This window comes from Phyllobates terribilis, unplaced genomic scaffold (genome assembly GCF_046119375.1).
Source record: "Phyllobates terribilis strain yellow unplaced genomic scaffold, ASM4611937v1 Scaffold_1__5_contigs__length_1240528914, whole genome shotgun sequence".
Taxonomy (NCBI): Eukaryota; Metazoa; Chordata; class Amphibia; order Anura; family Dendrobatidae; genus Phyllobates; species Phyllobates terribilis.
Genome location: NW_027362761.1, coordinates 788,377,142 through 788,401,446, shown reverse-complemented (window position 1 = coordinate 788,401,446; position 24,305 = coordinate 788,377,142). Strand labels below are relative to the sequence as shown.

At 44.9% G+C, this 24,305-nt stretch overlaps 1 protein-coding gene across 7 annotated transcripts in view; it reads right to left on the bottom strand.

The window, feature by feature from the left end:
• CENPC (centromere protein C) overlaps positions 1-24,305 on the bottom strand; it is a 267,360-nt gene that overhangs the window by 171,914 nt on the left and 71,141 nt on the right. For all 7 annotated transcript variants that reach the window (XM_073637041.1, XM_073637044.1, XM_073637043.1 and 4 more), the window contains one exon: positions 10,158-10,229. In XM_073637041.1, the coding sequence (XP_073493142.1) occupies positions 10,158-10,229 (72 nt within the window). The remainder of the gene's footprint in view (positions 1-10,157; positions 10,230-24,305) is intronic.

The following is a 24,305-nucleotide window of genomic DNA, read 5'->3' as shown; positions in this document are numbered from 1 at the left end:
GGGAGTATTGGTGGACGACAAGCTCACGTTTAGTGGCCAGTGTCAGGCAGCTGCTGCAAAGGCAAATAAAATAATGGGATGCATTAAAAGAGGCATAGATACTCATGAGGAGAACATAATTTTACCTCTATACAAGTCATTAGTGCGACCACACTTAGAATACTGTGTACAGTTTTGGTCTCCGGTGCATCAGAAAGAGATAGCTTAACTAGAGAGGGTGCAGAGAAGAGCGACCAAGGTTATTAGAGGACTGGGGGGTCTGCAATACCAAGACAGGTTATTACAATTGGGGTTATTTAGTGTGGAAAAAAGAAGGCTTAGGGGTGATCTTATTACTATGTACAAGTATATGAGGGGACAGTACAAAGACCTTTCTACTGATCTTTTTACTCTGAGGCCAGAGACGGGGACAAGGGGGCATCTTCTACGTCTGGAGGAAAGAAGGTTTAATCATAATCACAGACGGGGATTCTTTTTTGCAAGAGCAGTGAGACTATGGAACTCTCTGCAGCATGAAATCGTAATGAGTGATTCACTATTAAAATTTAAGAACGGCATGGATGCCTTTCTTGAAAAGCATAATATTACAGGTTATACATACTAGATTCCTTGATAGGGCGTTGATCCAGGGAACTAGTCTGATTGTCGCATGGAGTCGGGAAGGAATTTTTTTCCCCAATGTGGAGCTTAGTGTTTGCCACATGGGTTTTTTTTTGCCTTCCTCTGGATCAACATGTTAGGCTATGGGTTGAACTAGATGGACTTAGTCTTCCTTCAACCTTAAAAACTATGTTACTATATCCTCCATCACCTCGTCTTCCACTTCCGTACACTGCTCCGCCTCCTGACTTTCTGGCAATTGTGTCTCACCATCGTCCACCTCTTGTGACACTTTCCCACAGACGCCTTCGTGTGACCGTGTCTGCTCAAATATTTGGACATCGCTACATGGGATCTCCTCTTGCCCCGCTTCAAGTGAATCGGGCAAGAGGCCCGAATCTATATATGGAAAAGTGAACAGCTCTTTGGAGTGTCCAAGTGTGGAATCAGTTGTCACTAGGCACTCGGCATAGTGGGAGGAAGGAGGATCAGAGTGAGGAATATGCGGTCCAGACTCACGGCTACTGAGACTTTACCGAGTGGAAGACAGGGTGGTGGTGGTGGCTAAGTGACTGGAAGCATTATCCGCTATACAACCAACAACTTTTCGACACTGCTCTGGGCTCAATAGTGGTGTGCTGCGGTCCCCTAGGAATTGGGACAGGAAGATCAGGCGAGAGGATGTGGGTGTTTGTTGTGGCACAATTTCAGCTTGCCCACGGCCTTGTCCTCGGCCTCTGCATGCACCATCACGTCCAGTTCCCCATCCCTTGCCCATTTTAAATGGAGTACATTATCTTCCACGCTCGCTACAAATGACCGAGTTTGGAGCGAACTTATGTGTGATCCGTGTGACAGAGAAAACACAGTTCTAAATATCTGGATTTCTAGCGCTGTAATATGGAAAGGACGTGGCTGTATTCTGCAGTGCCAACAAGCAAATGGCGCAGAAAAACTATGTTCTCTGGATTGCTTTTTAAGCAAATAATGAGGATTAAGATCCAAAAAAAAGTATTCCTGGCCCCTGAGACCTGGGCCTTAGTATAGAAATATCTAACAGCAGCATAAGGCAGAATTGAAATGGAGCCTCTTGTGCTATATGCACTGCAGTCTGCTATATAAACTGCCTGCCTGATAGCTCTGCAGATGGATAGTTAGACCTCAAAAGGACTGTTGGTTAAGATGGATATGTGTAATGGATGGTTTATCTCCCTACACTACCTAATACACAAGCAAATCTCTCCCTGACGCAGCAGCACCTCTCCCTACTCTGCCTGATTCCGAAGTGACTGTGAAGAGCACAGCAGAGCCAGGTCTGATATAGACCTGATGACGCTGTGCGGCCAGCCAATCACTGTAATGCCACAACCACCATGGCTGTGGCATTACAATGAGTGGCAGGCAATCCCTGCATGTTGATTGGCGCTCTAAAGAGCACCAAACATGCAGGGAGGGGACCAGAGCTCCAGCCGGGCAACCTCGGAAATACTCGGGTGAGCACCGAGCAGTAGCGAACATGCTCGCTCATCACTAATAAAAAAAGTTTAAATTACCCCCTTTCAAAATAAAATAATAAAAAAAAAAAAAAAACACATATTTGGTGTGGCAGCGTTCAGAATCGCCCTATCATTATAAAAAATTATTAATTTGATCGGTAAACAGCGTAACGAGAAAAAAATTCTAAACACCAGAATTAATTTTTTTGTCGTCGCAACATTGCAATAAAATGCAATAACGAGAGATCAAAACATAGGATCTACCCCAAAATAGTATCAATAAAAACATCACTCAGCCCCAAATCCCGAATTTTATTTTTTTTTAAGCAAACTTTGGAATTTTTTTTCACCACTTAAATAAAAAAGAACCTATACATGTTTGGTGTCTACGAACTTGTAATGACCTGGAGAATAATAATGGCAGGTCAGTTTTAGCATTCAGTGAAAGTGATAAATAGAAAACCCAAACAACATCTGTGGAATTGCATTTTTTTTGCAATTTCACCGCACGTGGATTTTTTTTCCCGTTTTCCAGTACACGATATGGTAAAACCAGTGATGTCATTCAAAAGTACAACTTGACCGAAAAATAAAAAAGTTATGGCTCTAGGAATAAGGGTGAGTAATAAATGAAAACGCAAAAAAGGAAAATCGCAAGGTCATTAAGGGGTTAAATAATGTTCCTGTGAGAAGATGAAGGAACATCTGAGAAGAAACTGTGAGAAGGAACTGTGAGAAGATCAAGGAAAATGAAGACTTCCTGGACAGAACAGAAGCGTCGCTACTGGTCACGGAAAGTGAAGGAAGAATCAGAGAACCTCCAGAGGCAGACAAGTGGAGGCAAGTGACCAAAAGAAGCAAGAAGACCATGGAGACACCACCAACCACACAACTGAGAAACAGATTCCAAGGACTTATGGAGGATGAAGATGGCACACCTAAGGATGAGGCACTACCAGCAAGCAAAGAAGAAAAGAGCACCCAGAAACACCCAGAAGCGACAAGAAAAAGGACAGCCAAGAAGGGAAGAAGAGTGGTGGTGGTGGGAGACTCACTACTGAGAGGAACAGAAGCAGCTATCTGCAGACCGGACATAACCGCAAGAGAAGTATGCTGCCTCCCAGGTGCGAAGATCAAGGATGTTACCGATAGGATTCCGAAGCTCATCAGTTCCAAGGATGTCCACCCATTTCTTCTGATACATGTTGGCACCAATGACACGGCAAGGAAGGTCCTACCGACAATCTGCAAGGACTTTGAAGCATTGGGGAAGAAAGTAAAAGAACTGGATGCGCAGGTAGTTTTTTCTTCTATCCTTCCAGTAAAAAGGCATGGCGTCAGGAGATGGAACAGGATCCTTGATGTGAACAACTGGCTGAGAAGATGGTGCAGACAACAAGGATTTGGATTCCTGGACCACGGTGTGAATTACCTCTATGACGGACTCCTTGCCAGAGACGGACTACACCTCAACAAACCCGGGAAACACACATTCGCCAGGAGACTCGCAACACTCATCAGGAGGGAGTTAAACTAGAAGAAGGGATGGGAAGAAAAACGCTGGACACGAACATGAAACCAGAGAACATACTAATGAAAGATATGAAGTGCGACAAAGAAGGTCCAAGACAAGATAATTGGAAGGGAGGTAAGAAAATTTCTAATACAATCCACAGGGAGAAGATTGGAACAAAACAAAATTGTGTAAACTGCGTGCTAGCAAATGCCAGAAGCATGACAAACAAGATGGATGAACTGGAAGCAGAAATATCTACAGGTAACTATGACACAGTGGGAATAACCGAGACATGGTTAGATGAAAGCTATGACTGGGCAGTTAACTTACAGGGTTACAGTCTGTTTAGAAGGGATCGAAGAAATCGAAAAGGGGGTGGAGTCAGTCTATATGTAAAGACGTGTCTAAAGCCTACAATACGGGAGGATGTATGGGAGGGAAATGAGGAGGTCGAGTCCTTATGGGTGGAGATACATGGGGCAAAAAACAATAATAAAATTATCATAGGAGTCTGTTATAAACCACCAAATATAGCAGAAGCCACGGAAAGTCTATTAATGAGACAAATAGATGAAGTAGCAAAAAATGACGAGGTGATTATTATGGGGGACTTCAACTACCCCGATATAGACTGGGAAACCGAAAGCTGTAGATCTCAGAAAGGAAACAGGTTTCTGTCAATTATCAAAGACAATTATTTGTCACAACTTGTGCAGGAACCAACTAGAGGGACGGCCCTTTTAGACTTAATATTAACTAACAGGCCAGACAGAATAACTGAGGTGCAGGTCGGGGGGCACCTGGGAAATAGTGACCACAACATTATACAATTCCACATGTGCTTCAGTAGGGTGCCCAGCAAGGGAGTCACAAAAACACTGAACTTCAGGAGGGCAAAGTTTGATCAGCTAAGAGATGCCCTTCACCTTATAGACTGGGATAGTATCTTCAGTAATAGGAGCACGGATAGAAAACGGCAAATTTTCAAAACAGTCCTACATAGTCACTGTAGAAGGTACATACCTTATGGGAATAAAAGGGCTAGGAATAGGAGGAAGCCAATGTGGCTAAATAAGGAAGTCAAGAGGGCAATGAAAAACAAAAAATGGGCTTTCGGTAAACTTAAACAAGAAGGCAGCGAGGAAGCGCTAATATCTTATAGGGAAAAAAACAAAATCTGTAAGAAACAAATAAGAATAGCAAAAGAGGAGACAGAGAGACTAATTGCCAAGGAAAGTAAAACGAATCCCAAACTGTTCTTTAACTATATAAACAGTAAAAGGATTAAAACTGATGGAGTTGGCCCATTGAAAAATAACCTGGGTAAAATCATAGAGGGCGATGAGGGTAAAGCAAACCTACTCAATAGCTTCTTCTCCACTGTTTTCACCAAAGAAAACAATTTATCGGAGGAAATGCAGAGTGATAAAGTAAACCCTCCGCTAAATATCACCCACCTAACCCAGGAGGAAGTTCAGAAACGTCTAAATAATATCAAAATAGACAAGTCACCAGGCCCAGATGGCATACACCCCCGGGTACTAAAAGAATTAAGTAATGTGATAGACAGACCGCTGTATCTTATATTCAAGCACTCTTTATGGACAGGGACTGTCCCACTAGACTGGCGCCAAGCAAATGTGGTACCAATATTCAAAAAGGGGTCTAAAAGTGACCCTGGGAACTATAGACCAGTCAGCTTAACGTCTGTTGTGGGTAAATTGTTTGAAGGATTTCTTAGAGATGCTATTGTAGAATATCTTAATGATAATAACGGTCTAACTCCATATCAACATGGATTCATGAGGGATCGCTCCTGTCAAACAAACCTGATCGCCTTCTACGAGGAGGTGAGCTCACAGCTGGACCGGGGAGAGTCAGTCGATGTTGTATACCTTGACTTCTCCAAAGCGTTTGATACCGTGCCACACAAAAGGTTGGTATATAAAATGAGAATGCTTGGTCTGGGGGATAATGTGTGCAAGTGGGTAAATAGCTGGCTGAGTGATAGAAAGCAGAGGGTGGTTATCAATGGAGTAAGCTCAGGGGGTGTCAGGGTTACTAGCGGGGTGCCTCAAGGGTCTGTCTTGGGCCCTATATTATTTAATATATTTATTAATGATCTAGTGGAAGGGTTGCATAGTAAAATAGCAATATTTGCAGATGATACTAAACTTTGTAAAGTAGTTAATACAGATGAGGATAGGGCACAGCTACAGGAGGATTTAGATAAATTGGGGAGTTGGGCCAAAGAAATGGCAAATGGGGTTCAATGCCGATAAATGTAAGGTCATGCACATGGGAAAGAAAAACAGCAGTCACCCATACATATTAAATGGGAAACCGTTGGGGAAATCTGACATGGAGAAGGACCTGGGCGTCTTGGTTAATAGCAAATTAAATTGGAGTGCCCAGTGTCAGGCAGCAGCTGCGAAGGCAAATAGAGTCATGGCATGCATCAGAAGAGGAATAGGGGCATATGATGAGAACATTGTTCTTCCTCTGTATAAAGCGCTGGTAAGGCCGCACTTAGAATATTGTGCACAGTTCTGGGCTTCGGTGCTCAGGAAAGACATATTGGAGCTAGAGAGGGTACAAAGGAGGGCGACTAAGGTAATAAAGGGAATGGAGAGACTAGAATACCCAGAGAGGTTGTCAAAATTAGGCCTATTTACGTTGGAAAAGAGAAGGCTTAGGGGAGACCTCATAAACATGTATAAATACATCAGGGGGCAGTACAGAGATCTCTCCCATGACCTGTTTATACCAAGGATGGTGACAAAGACGAGGGGGCACACTATGCGTCTGGAGGAAAGGAGGTTCCTGCACCAGCATAGAAGGGGATTCTTTACGGTCAGAGCCGTGAGACTCTGGAACTCTCTGGGAGAGGAAGTGGTAATGTCCAACTCACTTAATGAGTTCAAGAGAGGCCTGGACGCCTTTCTTGAGAACAATAAAATTACATCTTATGCTTAGTGATAGTTAATTAATCCAGGGATTTAATCTGACTGCCAGATTGGAGTCGGGAAGTGAATTTTTCCTCAATGATGTAAATTGGCCTATACCACATGGTTTGTTTTTTTTTGCCTTCCCCTGGATCAACGCTGCGGAATAGCTGCAGTGCACAAGAAATAGGCTGAACTGGATGGACGCTTGTCTTTTTTCGGCCTTATAAACTATGTAACTTATAAACTATGTAAGATAATCTTATAAATGTGCCCCTGCTGTGTACTGTGTAATGGCTGTGTCTGAAGGTGCAGGAATATGGTCTGATCATACCACAGCTCCTGGGCAGGGGAGGAAGCAAAAGACTATACAGATATTACAGCAAGGGATCACAGCTGATTCTTTCTGTAAGGAAAAACATTTCACTGCCTGTTTTTAATCAAAGAAAGAATCAGCTGTGATCCCATACTGTAATGTCTGTATACGCTTCCTCCCCTGCCCTGGAGCTATGGTATGATAACACACAGCCATTACACATTACACAGCAGGGGCACATTTATAAGATTATCTCAGCACAGGAACATTTTAAATACATCCAATTGTGGAAGTTATTATTATCCCAAGATATTTTGACTAAAATAAACTTTTCTTTGTGGGAAAACCCATTTAAAGTTCAGAGTTCATAGAAGAAGCACACAGAAGCTACAGGATTTGAAGACTGTGTGGAAGAATGGGCCAAAATCACACCTGATCAACGTATGTGACTAGTTTCTCCAAACAGGAGGAGTCGTGAAGCCAACAGATGCTTTTGTACAAAGTATGAAATAAATTTCAGCAAGCGTGTTTAAAGCGTTTTACCTGTGTCACTTGTCATTATCACACAACTTAAAGGACATCGATTTCATGACAATGACAATAGCAGTTCTAGAAAAACATTTACTTACAAAATTGATGTGTTCAATGATTATTTCACATACGTGCACGTGCACATACATACAACGTATTAGATATATATATATACACACATACATATACACACACACACACACATATACTGTAGGGGAAAAAAAGTATTTAGTCAGCCACCAATTGTACAAGTTCTCCCACTTAACCCCTTACTTACCGGGGACGTATTAGTACGCATATTTGCGTACCCCCCGTTCAGTGAGGGCTGCTGCGCTGAGCCCTCACTGAACCGAGCACATGTCAGCTGATTCTTACAGCTGACATGTGCATTCAACAGCCGCGGGTGGAATCGCGATCCACCCGCGGCTGTTAACATGTTAAATGCCGCTGTCAATCTCCGACAGCAGCATTTAACGCGCGCTTCCGGGTAGCGCGTCATAAGCCCCGCCCACCAGCGACCCCGTCACGTGCTCGCGGGTCGCCGATGGGCGTGCATGTCAACCCAGGGTCTGCAGCAGACGCCTGTGGTTGTCATGATCTTGTCGCTATGAGCGCCACCTAGTGGTCGGCACTCATACCACAGGACCATTTCTGCTGCATGCAGGGGACCTGCTCGTCCCCTGTATGTAGCAGAGGCGATCGGATAGTTGCTGCTTCTAGTCTCCTATGGAGACTATAGAAGCATGCAAAAAGTAAAAAAAAAAAGTTTTTAAAAATATAAAAAAAAATAAAAAAATATAAAAGTTTAAATCACCCCCCTTTCGCCCCATTCAAAATAAAATATATAAAAAAAAAACCCACATACACATATTTGGTATCGCCGTGTTCAGAATCGCCCGATCTATCAATATAAAAAAAGAATTAATCCGATCGGTAAACGGCGTAACGAGAAAAAAATTCTAAACGCCAGAATTACGTTTTTTGGTCGCCGCAAAATTGCAATAAAATGCCATAACGGGCGATCAAAACATCGGATCTACCCCAAATGTTATCAATAAAAATGTTTGCCCGGTGCGCAAAAAATAAGCCATCAACCAGCCCCAGATCACGAAAAATGGAGACGCTACGGGTCTTAGAAAATGGTGCTATTTTTTTATTTTTTTTTTTCACCAAATTTTGGAATTTTTTTTCACCACTTAAATATAAAAGAACCTATACATGTTTGGTGTCTATGAACTCGTAATGACCTGTAGAATAAGAAGGGCAGGTCAGTTTTAGCATTCAGTGAACGTGGTAAAAAAATAAAAATAAAAAACAACTGTGGTATTGCACTTTTTTTGCAATTTTACCGCACTTGGAATTTTTTTCCCGTTTTCCCGTACAGGATATGGTAAAACTAGTAATGGCGTTGAAAAGTACAACTCGTCACGCAAAAAATAAGCCCTCACATGGCCATATTGACCAAAAAATAAAAACGCTATGGCTCTGGGAACAAGGGGAGCAAAAACGAAAATGCAAAAACGGAAAATGCTCCGGGGCTTAAGGGGTTAAAAAGATGAGAGAGGCCTGTAATTGACATCATAGGTAGACCTCAACTATGAGAGACAAAATGAGAAAGCAAATCCTGAAAATCACATTGTCTGATTTGGAAAGAATTTTTTTTCAAAATTTGGTGGAAAATAAGTATTTGGTCAATTACAAAAGTTCATCTCAATACTTTGTTATATATCCTTTGTTGGCAATGACAGAGGTCAAACATTTTCTGTAAGTCTTCACAAGGTTGGCACACACTGTTGCTGGTATGTTGGCCCAATCCTCCATGCAGATCTCCTCTAGAACAGTGATGTTTTGGGGCTGTCGCTGGGCAACACGGACTTTCAACTCCCGCCAAAGGTTTTCTATAGGGTTTTGATCTGGAGACTGGCTAGGCCACTCCAGGACCTTGAAATGCTTCTTACGAAGCCATTCCTTCGTTGCCCTGGCAGTGTGCTTGGGAACATTGTCATGCTGAAAGACCCAGCCACGTTTCATTTTGAATGCCCTTGATGATGGAAAGAGGTTTTCACTCAAAATCTCACGATACGGCCCCATTCACTCTTTCATGTACACGGTTCAGTCGTCCTGGTCCATGGCAGAGAAACAGCCCCAAAGCATGATGTTGCCACCCCCATGCTTCACAGTAGGTATGGTGTTCTTTGGATGCAACTCAGCATTCTTTCTCCTCCAAACACGACGAGTTGTGTTTCTACCAAACGGTTCTACTTTGGTTTCATCGGACTATAGGACATTATCCCAATACTCTTCTGGTTCATCCAAATGCTCTCTAGCAAGCTTCAGACGGGCTCGGACATGTAATGGTTGAAGCAGGGGGACACGTCTGGCACAGCAGGATCTGAGCCCCTGGCTGCGTAGTGTGTTACTGATGGCAGCCTGTGTAACGTAGGTCCCAGCTCTCTGCAGGTCATTCACTAGGTCCCACAGTGTGGTTCTGGGATTTTTGCTCACCGTTCTTGAGATCATTTTGACCCCACGGGGTGAGATCTTGTGTGGAGCCCCAGATCGAGGGAGATTATTAGTGGTCTTGTATGTCTTCCATTTTCTAATTATTGCTCCCACAGTTGATTTCTTCACACCAAGCTGTGAAGCTGAATTTAAAGACTTAATATATATATATATTAAGTCTTTAAATTCAACTGTTCTATACACCATTCAAAATTTTCATGCAATTATTATATGCTATCAAAATAACTTACAAGACTGATTCTTTGTTGCGGTGTTCAGCATGATACGGTGTGCTAATGTGCTTTATCCTAGTCTTGCTTTTTCTGTAGAAAACAATATCAGGGTCATTTATTGTCAAAAAAAAGTTATTAAAAAATTAAAATAAGAAAAATGCAATTTTAGGTAATAAAAATCCCTAGATTATTTGTCTAGACACTATAATAAACAAGGCAACTGCATCTATAAAACATAACCATCCTAAGCCGTAAATACGTGCATGCAGATCATAAGAAGCAGACTAAAATGATACCTTGATATCTGTGATCCAATGTCTTATTCCAGAGAAATGCATGTTTTTCTTATATACAAAAGAGCTGTTAAAATTTATGGGCCGGACACAGATCTCCCTGTGAATCTGCCTCAAAAGCTCATTTTAAATGAAAGGGGTACATTACCAGTGTGAGACATGTAATGACTGACACACATAATTACACAACTTTGCTGTGAGCTCAGAGCTAACAGTACAGCAGAAGCAACATTTGCAGCAGCACTTGTCCTTTCATAGTGCCATCAGGTTTGCTCTGGAGGCAGATTCTCAGCGAGATCTGTGTCTGGCCAATAGAGCTCAACTGCTTTTTTTCATATAAGAGAAAAGTGGATTTCTATGGAACAAGACTTTGAATTACAGATATCAAAGTATCATTTTAATGCAAGCTTACTTAAACGACTGGGGGGGGGGGGGTTAATCTTAATGACAGATTCCCTTTAGGACATTAGTTGGTAATTTTTAACCCCCCTCCCCCACCCCATTTAAATATAAAACAGATGGGATGTTTGCTGACCAGCCCAAATTATTCAAATCAGACATGCGCCAGTTTATGTGGCAATAAGTCTGCTTAAAAAAATACAATACACTAGTACATACAACACTAACAACTGAATATGAATACTCAAAATTTGATCCCAATTATCATGCAATAAGATATTTGCTCTACAAATACAAGTGATCCAATGTGACAGTATTGTTCGATGCCACATATCCTTAAAAACACCACTTCACGCCACTAGTAATATACTTACCAGCCTCTGTCTACAGCTGTTCCGGGTGCTGCTCCGCTCCCAATCCACCATCTTGTGACCACAACTTCGGACTGACAGGAAGTCAGACTTGCATTGAGAGCTTGTGACTGTTGTCTATATGAGAGCCTTGTTCTGGCTCTAGCCAGTAGTGTATACAAACTCCAATTTTAATTTGCTGCTTTGCTGCAGTTCAGCTGCTTAAAACACCGACATGTCTCAAGGGAACCTGTCTGGTCAGATAACGCTATTCATATGCAGATATAGTGTCAATCTGGTGGTTAACAGCGTTACGAAAGTTCCTGGCCGCCATACTGAAAGTGCACCACCCAGAAGAAAGACGGATTTTGGTAAGAACTTACCTGTAAAATCCTTTTCAGCGAAGGAAGGAAGGGAGACACAGATTCTCTACTTCGTGGGTAGGCGGAGCACCATAGGATAGTCACCTCAGATTGAAAAAAGACGACCGGCCCCTCCAGTATATAGGCTCCTCCTACTCCCATGTTCATCAGTCCGTACACAAGCTAAGGAAGAGCAGACCAACCAGCAGAACAACATATCCCCTTCTGAAATTTCAGAAATGAGAGAAAACAGGTTATGTAATAGAAACACACAGTCTTAGGCATATCCCATTGGACCTGACAACTGTGTAGAGCTGACGAAACCGGAAGGAGAGCCGTAGAGCGCTAAACCCAGTCCAGAAGATCGACATCAGGAAGGAGACGCGCTGCATCTAGAAACACAACAACACACTTCTGCCCTGGGAGGGTGCTGTGTCTCCCTTCCTTCCTTCGCTGAAAAGGATTTTACAGGTAAGTTCTTACCAAAATCCGTCTTTCAGCAGCAGAAGGGAAGGAAGGGAGACACAGATTCTCTACTTCGTGGGACGTCCTAAAGCAGTACCTACTTAAGGGTGAGAAATAGAGGCAGAAGATTCCATACCCCAAAACTTAGGCAAGAGCGCAAACCGCGCTAAATAATGGAAAACTAAATAAAGGGATAACTTAAATTACCGCCGCCTGCAGGACCCTGCGTCCCAGGGCCGCATCGGCTGAAGCACTTACGTCCACCTTATAAAACTTAGTAAAGGTGTGAACGGAGCGCCAGGTGGCCGCCCGGCAGAGCTGCGCTGCCGGGGCCCCCTGACGAAAAGCCCACGATGAGCCAATGGCTCTCGTGGAATGAGCTTTAACTTTAACCGGACAAGGCTCGCCCTTGAGCCGGTACGCTTCCAGGATAGCTGAACGGATCCACCGAGCTATCATGTCTTTGGAAGCACGTTGACCACGCCGACGACCTGCCGGAATTACAAAGAGAGAGTCCGAGTTCCGAAAACCTTGGGTGATCGTAAGATAGAACTTCAATGCCCGCACTAAGTCCAACGAGTGCAAGGCCCGCTCCCTTATATTCTTAGGTCCTGGACAAAGCGAAGGCAACACAATGTCCTGATTAATGTGGAATTGTGACACTACCTTAGGCAAAAAATCTTCACGAGTACGAAGCACCACGCGATCCGGAAAAAATTCCAGAAAAGTAGGTAAGCAAGAAAGTGCTGCCAATTCCGATACCCTTCTCAAAGAGGTGACTGCCACCAAGAAGGCCACCTTCCAAGAAAGTAGTAAAAGTTTAGCAGAATCCATAGGCTCAAAAGGCCTATGCTGAAGGGCTTCCAGGACTAGATTAAGCCGCCATGGAGCCACAACTGCCCTCCGTGGCGGAAACTGACGTGCGACTCCGCGAAAAAAAAAGAACGAACATCCCTGCGAGAGGCAATAGCCTTCCTAAAAAGTGCGGAAAGAGCAGAAGCCTGTCCCCGCACCGTACTTACTGCCAAACCCCTGGCCAGACTAGATTGCAGAAAGGCCAAGAAGTTGGGGATGGAAAAAACCCTAGGGTTTCTTGAGGATCCAGAACACCATGAATAGAAAGGACTCCCAAGTTCTGTGATAAATCCTGGACGTAGCTGGACTCCGGGCCGCCCGCAAGGTAGCAATGACCTCAGTCGAAAAACCGCGACGGGTCAAGATCTCGGTCTCAAGAGCCACGCCGTCAAATGAAGGGACCTCAGGGCCGGATGACGAATGGGCCCCTGAGTGAGCAAGTACGGGCGAAGGGGCAGCGGAAACGGAGGTGCCGCCTGAAGAGACACCAGCGTCGAATACCATGTCCTCCGCGGCCAGTCTGGTGCTATCAGAATTATTGATACCCCTTCGAGTTTGATCCGTCGGATCACCAGAGGCAGTAAGGATATCGGCGGAAACGCATAGATCAGCTTGAACTGACCCCACGGGGCCACTAGAGCATCCACCGCCACCGCCTCCGGGTCCCTGTACCTGGACATGAACGTCGGAACCCTGGCGTTCAGCCTGGATGCCATCAAGTCCACCTGAGGAGTCCCCCAACGGGAACACAGCAGAGAAAACACTTCTGGATGGAGACTCCATTCCCCAGGGTCCACTTGCTCGCGACTGAGGAAGTCCGCCGAGATATTCAACACCCCTGGAATGTGAATTGCAGAAATTGCTGGAACTTTGGACTCGGCCCAGACCAGGATCCGAGAGACCTCCGACATGAGACTGGAACTCCTCGTCCCGCCTTGGTGGTTGATGTACGCGACAGCCGTAGCGTTGTCCGACTGGATCCGGACCGGTAGACCGCTTAATAAGACCGTCCAATGTTGGAGGCAGAGAAATATTGCTCTCAACTCCAAAATGTTGATCGGGAGAGACGACTCCTTTGGCGACCAGACCCCCTGAATCCAGAGGTCGTTCCAAACTCCCCTCCAGCCTGTCCGGCTGGCATCGGTTGTCACCACCGACCATCTCGGGGGAAGGAAGGATTTCACCACGGATAGAGTCTCCGGACGTAACCACCATCCAAGAGACTCTCGCACCCTGCGGGAGATAATGACCGAGCGATCCAGAGAAGTTAGCGATCGATCCCAATGGGTCAGAATAAGGTTTTGGAGATCCCGGGAATGAAATTGTGCAAACGGTACTGCTTCCATAGTTGCCACCATTTGACCCAGAAGGCGCATGCATTCCCGAAGGGACATTGACAGCGCCGACCTCATAGCCTGGACCAGAAGACGAAGGCTCGTCTGTTTGACAGGAGGCAGGGACACAACTGCCCGAACTGTATCGAACTGCATCCCCAGGAAAAGAATGGACTGTGCTGGCTCCAATGACGATTTCTTCCAATTGATCAGCCACCCAAAGTCCATCAGGTACTGAAGGAAGAGATCGCGAGCCGTTATTGCCTCCTCTGCTGTGGGTGACACTATGAACAGGTCGTCCAGGTAGGGGAGGATCGTAACCCCCTGTCTTCAAAGAAGCGCCATGAGAGGAGCCAGAATTTTTGTAAAAACCCTGGGAGCTGAGGCCAACCCGAAGGGTAGGGCCACAAACTGGTAATGGGCTTGACCTATAGCGAAACGCAAGAAACGCTGGTGAGCCCTGCCGATAGGGATATGCAAATAGGCGTCGCGGATGTCTATCGACACCAAGAAATCGTACTGCGACAGGGTTGCTATCACCGATCGGAGAGACTCCATGCGGAACTTCCGTGTCTGGACGTAAATATTCAAATCCCTGAGATCCAGCACCGGACGAAACTTGTCCTCCTTTTTGGGGACCACAAAAAGGTTGGAATAAAAACCCTTTCCCTGGTCTTCCGGAGGAACCTGAACCACCACACCCTGCTGTAGGAGAGTCGACCTCCTGAAACAGTGCGGCAGCCAGTCTTGGCACGGACGGAATGCCCGTCAGACGAAACCTGTCTGGAGGTAGAGAATGAAACTCTATGAAATAGCCTGCCGACATAACCCGTGTCACCCAGGCATCTGCTATGTGGGATGCCCAGATCGACCCGAATTGTAGCAGACGACCTCCCACCCGAGAGCCCTCGGGGGCATCCCTGGCGTCAGTCAGCCTTAGCGGACTTTTTATCAACCTCCTGTCTGTCCTGACGGGACCGTTGCTTCCAGGGAGTACGAGATTTCTGGGCGCATCTGCCGGAGGATGAGGGACGACCCAATCTCCAAGAAGGCTGACTGAATCGTCCCCTGGCCCGAAAGGACCGAAGACCTCTGCCGGGCCCTGTCCTGCTGGCTGTGGATGCCACTGCCTTTTTCCCAGGCAGAGTAACATCCTTAGCTTTAGCTTTGGCAATTAGTTCCGAAAGATCTGAACCAAAGAGCTGACCGCCCTTATATGCCAGACTAAGCAATCCCTGTTTAGATACCGCATCTCCGGTCCACTGTTTAAGCCACAGAGCTCTTCTAATCGTGACTGCCGAAGCCTGAGCCCTGGATAGAATTGAAGCAGTGTCCAGTACTGCATCTCTGCCATAACACATAGCTTCTTCCATTCGCTGAAAAAGCTTTTCCACTTCTGAACGCGAAGTCCCATCCTGCCACGCCGCACGCAGCTGATCCAACCACCGCAGAGAAGCCTCACCGGCCCACATGGCCCCCAAGGCCGCTTGGAAACCATGACCTGCGGCTTCATAGATGGATTTCGCCGCTGACTCCGATCTTCTGTCCAAAGGATCCTGAAGATTGGCTCTCCCTTTAACAGGAAGCAGGGAAGACTTGGTCAGCTGAGACAGAGATATATCCACCTCAGGAGAGGGAACCCAATTAATAACCATCTCCTTGGCACAGGGATATAGGGCATCAAAAAAACGCGTTCCTCGGAAGCGTTTATCCGGACACTGACGCTCCTTCTCCACCGCTTCGTTAAGTTCCTCATGCGCAGGTAATGTAGAACGAACACGGCGCGTCTTCTGATACAGACGGGCCGACCTAGACGGTCTTGTCGACTCTTCAGACAGCTCTAATACTTCCCGCATGTCCTTAATAAGCCCATCTACACGACCTGAAAGAGAAACAGAGCGATCCTGTTGATCCTCCTCTTCGGACTCAGAAATTTCATAAACCGAATCTGTTGGTGAATCCGAAGCCTCTGATGCGCTCTGCGAGGGAGACAACGCCACCATAGTCTTGTGGCGCTTTTTACCTCGTGGCATTGGTTGTGATCTAGCTGACACCCACTGTCCCAGGAGACTAGAGAGACTATCAATGGAGCGAGTGAGCGCCTCCACTTTAACATCACTGAGCGTTGAACTTGATGCAGTAGAAGGCCTGAGTATCAGAGGCGTGCGACTGAACCTGAAACGGATCAGGAGACCGATCCGCACTCCCAGGCCCCTGATCCGACATGCCACCCACACCAGATGCCAGGATGTACAACAAGGATGGCAAAAAAAAAAGTGTAAAAGCTGCACAGCCTGTTTTCAAAACTCACTTTTTTTTTTTTTTTTTTTTTTATATATGCGTCAGGCTCTGAGGGGTTAAAGCTCACCCTTAGAAAAGAGCTACCCCAGAAAGCCGAGCAAAAATCAATAGGGGGAAATTCCCTTAAACACCATGTGTTTCCCCTAAAGTTCCACTTTTTCAGAAGGGGTTAACATCACAGCAACTATAATACTACGCTGCCTAAAAGGTCAGTGAAGTAAATAGCTTTAGGAGGGAAAGCGGCAGTGCTCACGAGGACTCCTAATAGGTAGCCGAAGTGACAGCAGGCAGAGGGGACTCACCGGTACTGCGGCGACCGCTCCTCCTGAGTGTGTGGACGGACGGACGGGGAGCAGAGAGCAGGAGATGCCGCTGGACGCCGGAGGGAGAAGCAGGGACTGCCAGCGCGTGCTCAACCAAGCACTTCCTGTCTAAGTAATGACAGCAGAAAGCCAGGAGACGCTAAGCCACGCCCCCACTAGGCCACAATAGGGGGAAACTCCATCTCTGCTCCCCAGTCAAGGCAGCGTCTGAAATAGACCAGAAACACACAGGCAGTACACTTGCCGTAGCCGTCAAAGATACTCTTTAGACCAAAGAGCACTTACCCGGCTGAACGCCACAGGGATCCTCAGGGATGTGTGGCGCCATGGCCCTTTGCTCCCCCCTATGGCGGAGCACGCAGGGACCCTCTCAGATGTGTGGTGTGCGCCTCCGCCAGGGAGCGCCCTGTATCCCCCGGGGCCGGCAGGCATAAGTGGGAACCTCCTCAAGGGGTACACAGAGCTGCCAGGGGAGGGTCAGGGGTCTCAGCAGCGCCGAGACCCCTAGAGACCTCTAGACCACGGGGGGTCCAGGACTCGCTGGATATAAAATAACAAAACTCTTCTGAGGAGCTGCCGAAGCAGCGACTATCCTCTGAGACCTCAGATAAAAAGACTGATGAACATGGGAGTAGGAGGAGCCTATATACTGGAGGGGCCGGTCGTCATTTTCCAATCTGAGGTGACTATCCTATGGGGCTCCGCCTACCCACGAAGTAGAGAATCTGTGTCTCCCTTCCTTCCCTTCTGCTGCTGAAAATAAACTTTACTCCTCCCGGGAGCCCCCGGCTTTTAGTTGGGCATGCCGGCACGGCTAGTCACTGCTTACAGCATCAGTGCAGAGTTGGCTGGCAGTCAATGTGCCGAGGCATGCTTACAGCTGCTTACTGAAGCCACACCAACACGCCTGTATGACTGAAAGTTCATTTTTGTCCCGGGTGGCACACTTTTAGTAGGGTGGTTGGACATCTAACGCTATTATCCATCAGACTGACCCCCTATCCGTTAGGTAAATAGCGTTATTGAACATAGGTTCCCTTTCAGAGACTGTTCTTTCGTCAGGGTTGTCAGCTTTTTCAGATGTGGTGGCCTATATAGATATAGGCACTACACTGGATATTCGGTAAATGCCCAGGAAAAGTACATCATTATTTGAAAAATGCAAATGCTTTGATTTCATGGTTCAGTCCCACAAGTTTTAACCTATTAAGTTGAAAAATTCAGTTTCAGCCAAGGCTTTGAAGTCGTGGGGTCGGTGTCCATTTTGGTGGAGTCGGAGTCGATATAAAATGGACCGACTCCTAAAATATATAATAAATTGGGTGCAGTAGGTCAAAGCAGTATGTGCTGTAAATTGTTTCATAAGAATTTGGGAAAGTTATGAAGTGTCTTATAAATGTCTAATATTCCTAATCTAAGGATCTAGGCTTTTAGCTCAGTAGTGAGGCCGTGCTGTGGAGTCGTAGTCGTGGAGTCTGAAGTCAGGGAAATTGAGGAGTCGGAGGTTTGGCTTACCGACTCCACAGCCCTGGTTTCAGCCCTTAACATTTGTTTATATTGTTTCCCCCTCCCCCCAAGGCTTATAAAAACCTTTCCTATACCCGAAAAAAGGCCCCTTTATAACTCTGTTGCGTTTTTCCTTGTGTTTTCAACTTGGGAGTTTGTCTGTATACGCATTACCTGCGTGCATCAGACTATCCATTTGTATTTAGAACCGTATCAATTAGGAAACAGACACATACTATACTGCAAACTTTAGAAGATACAAGGAAAAACACAACCCTAAAGGATATCTGGCATTTCCATTACTGCCACATAGATAGCCATTTTAGGAGTCTGACTCCCCACAACCCTGCTAACAAGCTGGGTTCAGTAGGACAATGCAGGATGGGCTGCAAATGTATTCATAAGAATTTGGGAAAGTTAGGAAATGTCCTATAAAAGGTCTGTTCTACTCCTGATCTAAGGATCTAGGCTTTTAGTGGAGATGAATCTGTGCTGCACTTTATGACTTTATGTACATGCTCAGTAGTGAGCGCAGTGCTGTGGAGTCAGTCAGAAGTCAGGGAAATTGAGGAGTTGGAGTCAGTGGTTTGGCTTACAGACTCCACAGCCCTGAATTAGGATCACTTTCTCATCTGTATTTACAGAATTGGTATTTTTCTTATGGTATAATAATTGGGAGAGTGGCATAAACCTTGAGCATTCGTAGTCAGTATTTACAATGGTATGTACGAGCGTATTTCATATATAGTTGTCCTTTTACAGTTTTTTCTGAGCACATAGGTGGTGTGTCTGTAAATGCTAGCTGTACAAAGAGAAATGGAAAAACTCGTGGCCCAGATTCATCAAAAGCTTTTCCGCCATTCTGGCATAAATAGCTTTTAAAAGTTGCACATTTTTGAGGTTGCACTAAAATGTTGTGACTTTTGGCATTCTCATACCAATTTCCCCAGCTCCAACAAAGTGGGCAGAGGTGCAGAGCTAGGGCGGGACGGGTGAGTGACAAAAAATTTTCAAAACCTTTTTTTCATTTTAGGGACCATTTCACTTTTGAACTGACTTAGAAGGGCCTATATGTTAAATAAAACAAACAGAAAATATTTTAACCTCTTAGTGACCAAGTCACTTTGGTAATAATACTGGAGTGTTTCATCATATCAAAATTCTGAGACTGTTTTAACATAACACATATCTATCAGTGGTAAATTTATATCTATATGATTTGTGTTTATGTATGAAAATATCAGACATTTGACAAATTTCTAAAATGTAGCAATTTTCAAAGGTTTATAAATATTGAAAGCTTATACTTTGTATCCAGATAGTCATGCCACACAATAGATACCACCTTCTTTATGTCTACCTTAAATAAACACCATTTGTCAAATGTTCTTTTATTTTGCTAGGATGCTCGGAGTTTAAAAATTTAGCAGCAATTTTTATTTTTATTTTTTTAAGAAATTCACAAAACATTTTTAGGGACCTGTTCGGTTTAGAAGAGACTTAAAAAAGGTACTGTATATTGGAAAACCCCCAAAAGTGATACCATTTTAAAAACAGCACCCTTCAACATATTCCAAACTGCTGTTCATGAGGGATCGCTCCTGCCAAACAAACCTGATGGCCTTCTACGAGGAGGTGAGCTCACAGCTGGACCGGGGAGAGTCAGTCGATGTTGTATACCTTGACTTCTCCAAAGCGTTTGATACCGTGCCACACAAAAGGTTGGTATATAAAATGAGAATGCTTGGTCTGGGGGATAATGTGTGTAAGTGGGTAAATAGCTGGCTGAGTGATAGAAAGCAGAGGGTGGTTATCAATGGAGTAAGCTCAGGGGGTGTCAGGGTTACTAGCGGGGTGCCTCAAGGGTCTGTCTTGGGCCCTATATTATTTAATATATTTATTAATGATCTAGTGGAAGGGTTGCATAGTAAAATAGCAATATTTGCAGATGATACTAAACTTTGTAAAGTAGTTAATACAGATGAGGATAGGGCACAGCTACAGGAGGATTTAGATAAATTGGGGAGTTGGGCCAAAGAAATGGCAAATGGGGTTCAATGCCGATAAATGTAAGGTCATGCACATGGGAAAGAAAAACAGCAGTCACCCATACATATTAAATGGGAAACCGTTGGGGAAATCTGACATGGAGAAGGACCTGGGCGTCTTGGTTAATAGCAAATTAAATTGGAGTGCCCAGTGTCAGGCAGCAGCTGCGAAGGCAAATAGAGTCATGGCATGCATCAGAAGAGGAATAGGGGCATATGATGAGAACATTGTTCTTCCTCTGTATAAAGCGCTGGTAAGGCCGCACTTAGAATATTGTGCACAGTTCTGGGCTCCGGTGCTCAGGAAAGACATATTGGAGCTAGAGAGGGTACAAAGGAGGGCGACTAAGGTAATAAAGGGAATGGAGAGACTAGAATACCCAGAGAGGTTGTCAAAATTAGGCCTATTTATGTTGGAAAAGAGAAGGCTTAGGGGAGACCTCATAAACATGTATAAATACATCAGGGGGCAGTACAGAGATCTCTCCCATGACCTGTTTATACCAAGGATGGTGACAAAGACGAGGGGGCACACTATGCGTCTGGAGGAAAGGAGGTTCCTGCACCAGCATAGAAGGGGATTCTTTACGGTCAGAGCCGTGAGACTCTGGAACTCTCTGGGAGAGGAAGTGGTGATGTCCAACTCACTTAATGAGTTCAAGAGAGGCCTGGACGCCTTTCTTGAGAACAATAAAATTACATCTTATGCTTAGTTAATTAATCCAGGGATTTAATCTGACTGCCATATTGGTGTCGGGAAGTGAATTTTTCCTCAATGATGTAAATTGGCCTATACCGCATATTTTTTTTTTGCCTTCCCCTGGATCAACGCTGCGGAATAGCTGCAGTGCACAAGAAATAGGCTGAACTGGATGGACGCTTGTCTTTTTTCGGCCTTATAAACTATGTAACTATGTAGATGTCATGTAGTTTATTAATCCTTCACAGGGCTTTTCAGGAATTAATGCGAAGTAGAATGACCGGAATTAAAAATGTTTTTTTAATCACTAAAATGTTGCCAACATCTGAACAGCCCACTATGGCCGGCACACTTTAAGGCCGTTACTTGGCCTTGTATTGCCAAGTCAGCCATCAGGACCACATTCATGAACTCCGGGTGTTGATGGGGATAAAAAGGGAGCCCCTGTGCTCTATTAATCATCTAGATGCTGTTGCCAATAATGAGAGCAGCATCTAAGGGGTTAAACAGCCATGTCTGTGCAAACATAGATCATGGCAGATGCTGCAGTGTGTTAGCTATAGTGAACAGCTGACATACTGCATCTTCACCTGTCCGTAATGCGATTCTCTTACATCTAAAGTCAGTAAAAAAAAAATGTATTGGTGGTAACTGAGGGGTTAAAAATTACACCCATCAAAGTATTTAACCCTTCAAGGGCTTCACAGGCATTAACAAAAAAAACAAACGAAAAATTACTTATTTTTTTCCATGAAAATGTGACTTTAGCCTTCAAATTTTCGATTTTCACTATGGGTAAACAGCAGAAAATGGACCCCAGTTTGTTGAGCAATTCCTCCCGAGTAGGGAAATACCCCATATGCGGTCAGAAACGTATGCATAGACACATGGCACATCTCAAAAGGGAAGGAGTAGGTTTTTCACTTTAGGCCATGGCCTCACTATCAGTATTTGGTCAGTATTTTTCTCAGGAGTGGGAGCCAAAGCCAGGTGAGAAACAGAGAAAAGGTAGAATAGAAACAAGTGCACCAATTCTGAATTTACCTCCCACTCCTGGTTTTGGCTCCCACTTCTGAGAAAAAATACTGACAGAATCCCGACCAAATACTGATAGTGGGGCTGTGGCCTCAGAAACACAATTTTTGCTGGCATAGATAGCGGACGGCATGTCAAATTTTAAGAGCCTCTTATGTGGCAAAATAGCAGAAATCTCCCACAAGTGACCAAATTTCAGAAACTACACCCCTCAAGGAATTTATGTGAGGGTATAGTGACAATTTTGGACCCGCTGGAGCTTCACAAAAGTTTATAACACTGGGGGTGTGAAAATAATAATGAGAGATTTTTTTTTATTAAAATGTTGCTTTCCAAATTTTTCATTTTAAAGTGTCTAAGAACAGCCAGACATCCATTCAACCACATCCTCCCCAAAAAATATACAAACTACAGCTCTCCATGAATTCATCTACGCGTGTACAGACCGTGGTAACATGCTTTGTTTTAGCCACAGTCTTCATTTTCAGAAGTGCTAATAGGAGAAAACGGACTCCAAAATGTGTTGGAAAGTTTTGCTTGAATACAGCAATATGGAAGGAGGGAAGGAGCATCATTTGATTTTTGGAATGAAGAATTGGCTGGCATAGTATGTGGTCGCCAGTTGCAGAGTGCCAGGACATCAGAAGCCCCCATAAGTGATTCTATTTAAGAAATTTGCACTCTGGTAATTCATCTATGAGTGTAGCGACTATTTATCACTTCATTGGGGGACACCAAACCATGGGGTGTATGTTGCTGCCACTAGCAGGCTGACATTAGGCAAAAAAGTTAACACCTCCTTAGCAGGTTACACCCACCAACTGGAACCAAGCTAATCAGTTTTAGCTTGGTGTCAGTAAGAGGCAGACACAGGCCTGCTCTCAGACCAGTTTCTACCTTAGGTTTGTAGTTTTTCTTTTAATTTCTTCCTATTTGTCTGTCAGATATGGCTTGTGATTGGGAACCGGTGAAATGACAGAGTGTGGAAAGTGCCACATCGTTTACTCTCTGGTCTACGCGGCAGGATGCCAACTTACTAATGTATCAAGGGTGTTTGAGGCATCCAGGTGGACAGTCCTTGCCACCAAGCTGCATTCTGCCCATCCACCATAGTGAGACGGCACAGGGAGGGAAAACTGACCCTGTTCCAGCGACTTCCCTTCCCAGGGCTCCTGATGACAGTATTGCATGCTGTGAAGGAGTAGGGACACAGCATGATGGACTTCGTGACATGATGGACAGTCTGGTCCTAGCTGTTAATCAGACCCAAAATCTCAAAAAATAGGCACCTCTGCCCACAGTACCGATGTTATCTATGGCTTAAAGCATGGAATGCAATTTCAGCATTTAAGAAATTTTAAACCAGCCTCCCGCCTTTTCAGATCCATATTGTATCACATTTCAGATGCCATTGGCAGAAAGAGCAGCTCTCTTCCCAAGCCAAGAACAAAGTGGCCACCCCCAAGAATACGTACTCTGCAATTGTGCACCTTTCATCAATCAGACATAATCATACCTTTTCCCCCTCAGGAGCGCTTTTCAGATTTTTATTCAAACATTTTGTGGTCCCAAAGAGAGACTGTACCGGTCGCCCCATCTTGGATCCTAAGCTCCTGAACAAAAGTGTCAGTCTTTGGAGGGACTCGATTCCGTAGCGGTATTCTGTCACGGCCTCCACGAAATCCGAGGAGTTTCCCTGTTCAGTGGACATTCAAATTACTGTGGACATGCCGCAAATTACTCTCAACATCCTTTCCCATCTTGGGCTGGATCATCAACAGATTAGTCGTCTGATCCCGAACCAATGACTAGTATTCCTGGGAATGCTGTTCGATGTCGCACGCGCAAGAGTTCCCCTTCCCCAAGAAAAGGTCTCTGCTCTTCTACTCAGGATTTGTTCTCTTGACTTTCCTCTCCATGCTAACTTTGGCTCTGCACGAGCGTGTTGGCCAAGATAGCAGCTGCAAAGGAGGTAGTCCCATTTGTGAAGTTCAACACAACCCCTACAACTTGCCCTTCTTTTGCGTTGGGACAAGACTGTTTCCTGTCTGTATCGATCAATCTTCCTTTCTCTTTAAGTAAACAGTCCAAGGCCTGGTGGGGACACTCTCCCTCTCGGTTGTTGTGGTCCCATCTTCCAACAGAATTCACAATCTCTCAAGTTAACGGCATGGCTATGGAGTCAGCAGTTAAAG